This window comes from Centruroides sculpturatus, unplaced genomic scaffold (assembly GCF_000671375.1).
Source record: "Centruroides sculpturatus isolate CEXI.00-Female unplaced genomic scaffold, Cexi_2.0 scaffold1350, whole genome shotgun sequence".
NCBI lineage: Eukaryota > Metazoa > Arthropoda > Arachnida > Scorpiones > Buthidae > Centruroides > Centruroides sculpturatus.
Genome location: NW_019385706.1, coordinates 81,050 through 84,665, shown reverse-complemented (window position 1 = coordinate 84,665; position 3,616 = coordinate 81,050). Strand labels below are relative to the sequence as shown.

General features: G+C 29.9%; 1 protein-coding gene across 1 annotated transcript in view; it reads left to right on the top strand.

The window, feature by feature from the left end:
• The window catches only part of LOC111641373 (transmembrane protein 53-A-like), a 23,813-nt gene extending 20,459 nt beyond the window's left edge, over window positions 1–3,354 (top strand). The window contains exon 2 of the mRNA XM_023387528.1: window positions 2,190–3,354. Within this exon, the coding sequence (XP_023243296.1) occupies window positions 2,190–3,002 (813 nt within the window). The 3' untranslated portion in view covers window positions 3,003–3,354. The remainder of the gene's footprint in view (window positions 1–2,189) is intronic.
• Window positions 3,355–3,616: the final 262 nt, after the last annotated feature.

The following is a 3,616-nucleotide window of genomic DNA, read 5'->3' as shown; positions in this document are numbered from 1 at the left end:
AAGCAAAGTATCTTAATCTTTGTTAAACGTTGCAACTTTATTTATATACTTAAGTGTAATGAAATTAAATAAAACTTTATTACTTTTGTATAATACAATAAGCGTTTGCGATTTTATATATGAAAATAAAAAAAGTAGCGTATTTTTAAGATTTGTAGCCTGAAGATAATTATCACTAGCCCAAAAAGTAGCGTGTCGCCCAATTTGAAATTTTTGTAGCGAGGGCACTTAAAAAGTAGCCCAATCCGCTACTTGTAGCCCAATCTGGCATCACTGACATCAAGCAACTTTGTTAAGAATCTATATATATAACCCATTCAACGGGCGTCCCGTAACCGTTTGATAACGGACACTAGAGGCGCCCCTATCGTGTCATATTTCAAACATTCAAATTAACAATTTTAATTCTTACTTAAATTAACAATATGAATTATTATTATTCATTTGGCCAATAAATTATTATTTGGTCATTATAACAATATAAATAATTCAGTATATTTGTAATAGGAATTTATTATTTCAGGGGCTTATATCTCACGAAGGGTCGCGAGTACGGGTATGGTTCCTTTGCCTTTATTGTTTGCACAGGGGGCTACAGTTTGGGGGGTCGCCACCTCTTCACCTAATTTTACCATTGCGACTACAACAGAGCTGTTCAGCATATTGATAGGAACAAAAAAGTCAAAGGAACAGTGCCTCATGGAAAATTGTAAAGAACGCCCACTAGGGGGCGCCCCAGGCTACTAGTGGTTCTATATTCTGAAGAGATTAGAGACTTTGAACTCCTGGAGACTTTTAATGGTGCCAGAAAGAGTAACTGTATCAACAACAAATATGAGAAGGTGTTCCAGGCCTGGCAAATAATGTAGGATTCTATGCTATTAAATGCTCTTCCAATCAAACATGTGTGCTTGCTATGTGTTGTTAACTTTATAACTTTTGAATTCTTCTTTGGTTATTCTTCAAATATTTTATTTTAGAATAACTTATACTTGAAGGTCTTAGGAGTAGACATTTGTAGAACTTTTAAATTCTGTTGCTGGACTGATTTGAGGCTATGATATATGTTTCATACAATGTCCAGTTCAGTTGACAGAAGAATTTTGTAATTATAGATTTTAGCAAATATCAAAAACCAATGCACCTAATTCTGTTAACTGTTTATTTAAACAACAAAATCAATAGTTCTTTTATCAATGAGACTAGTTTGTATTTGATTTTATTTTAGAAACGTCTATAAAATTTAGCTTAAGCATAAATTAATGCTTTAATTTTTCAAAATATTTTTTAATATTAGTGTATTAATAATAATTATTCTGCAAAACTACTTCACCATTAATTATCATTATACATTTCCATTGATTTTTTTCAAAATTTTAGTGTAGGAAAGTTTGATACAGTGGAACCTCGCTTAATTAATTAATGAGCATAATTTGTTCCAGAATCTTACTCTTAATGCAAAACACTCATTAAACGAAACAATTTTTCCCATATAAATTAATGTAAAATATGATGATGTGTTCCATGCTGAAAAAAATACTCAAATATTTTATGTATAATGTTTATTCAAAGAAAATTATATAATATACATTATTAAGGAGTGTGAATCATCATCATTTCTTCTAGCCTGGAATGAACCAACCTGGAAAGCAAAAAACAAAAATAAATCAAAATTTAATTTGGAATTTGTCATTAAATTTAATACAAGATGGCAGCATAACTGCCTACCTCTAGTCAAATTATTTGATTTCTAATACTTAATTATAGCCTTTACATAGCCCAACAATTTGGAAAATCATTTGGTGTTTTTATTATATAATGCACTATGGTTGTTGTTTATGTAATATGTCTGAACACAAGTTTGGAAAAATGTGCAATCACAAGCGACCCTAAGATGCTAAACACAGACTGGTGTAACATGCACACAATCCAGGACTTCCCCTGTTCTTGTCACTCGTTAAGCGATTCATTTTTTTACGATATTTGTTTTGCTCGTTATGTGAATTGCTCAATATGAGAGGTGCTTATGAAGTGAGGTTCCACTATATTATGAAAAAACTTTTGAATTTACAGTTTAAAAGTTTTTGTTAATCTGTTTTATGCATTTTAAGAGCAATATAATGAATACAGAATAGCTTATTATTCTATTTATAAGTTTTTATTAATTTTTTAAATATTTTTCTTTACAGAGAACAGTTCCATTTGTTCCATTACATACACAGATATTGGACAGAAGTTTGGCTCTTAAAACAAGTAAGCCTCCAACTGACGAAAACAAAACAAAGACAAATCGATTAGCCATTCTGTTTGCTTGGATGTTAGCTAAAGGTCGCCATATTGACAACTATAGTAATTTATATCTTAAACAGGGATTTGATGTACTTACTGTCAACATTTTGCCCCAAGAGCTAATATTTCCAACTACAGGATCCCAGGTAGTAGCACAAAAAGTGCTTGACTATCTTGAATCCCATCCAGAATATGATAAAGTGATTGTCCATGCTTTTTCTGTTGGAGCTTACTTGTTTGGAGAATGTATGGAAAAAATGAAAAATGGTGGAGAAAAGTATGTTCCAATCATGAAAAAGTTTTCTGGAATAATATGTGACAGTGCTGTTGATTATTATGGCATTCCAGAAGGATTATCTAAAGCTGTATTCAAAAATCCTGTTGCCATTGCTACCATGGAACAGTCTCTCAAATTATATATGAGATTGTTTTATCAAATTGCTACTAAACATTATATTAAATCATCTGAAGCTTTTCATGATAATTTTTTAACTTGTCCTGCACTGTTTGTAGCTTCTGAAGCTGATCCTGTAGGATCTATAAAAGCACAAGAAAGTGTTGTTCAAAGCTGGATACGTAGGGGAATTGATGTTCGTACTAAATATTTTGAGAAATCTTTACATGTAGGTCATATGCCTAAATATCCTGAAGAATACACTGCAGTAGTTTATGATTTGTTAAAGAGAGCAGGACTTTATGGAAATCAAGTTTAAAATAATTAGTGTATGTAATCTTTACAATTTCACTTCTCTATATATATTGAATGAAATAATAATTACTACTATTTTAAAGTTATCTTATTATATCAGTTACTTTATCATTAATAAAAGATCAAAGTACAAAAGTCGAGTATTGAACTTCAAGAGAAGATATTGTGAACAATTCATCATTCTATTTTTAGTTCCTAAATGTTTAAATTTTAAATATTTTCTAAGTTTTCCTTTTATTTGTTTCTTTAAAAAATAAGACTATTTTTGTTTTGAATTCTTTTCAATAGTCTAAGCACAGTCTGAAATAAGCTGATAAGAGAGTCTATATATAAATATATCTCTATCTTTATNACCTGAATTCTACTTGCTGAGTTTTTTTCTCTTTATTCAAACGTTTTCAGCCTATTTGGTTAGGTCATCCTCAGGTTTTCCTTTATCGTTCCAAAATGGAACCATTCGTTCAAATTTTTATTTTGATTTGAATTTTTGAAATGTGTTAACAACTTTTTGTGTATTACATAAATAAACAAAATAAAATAAATAAAATATGTCACTTAAGTTACTAACAAAAATTAAATAACAAATCTACATGCGTCTAAAATATAATAACTTCTTAT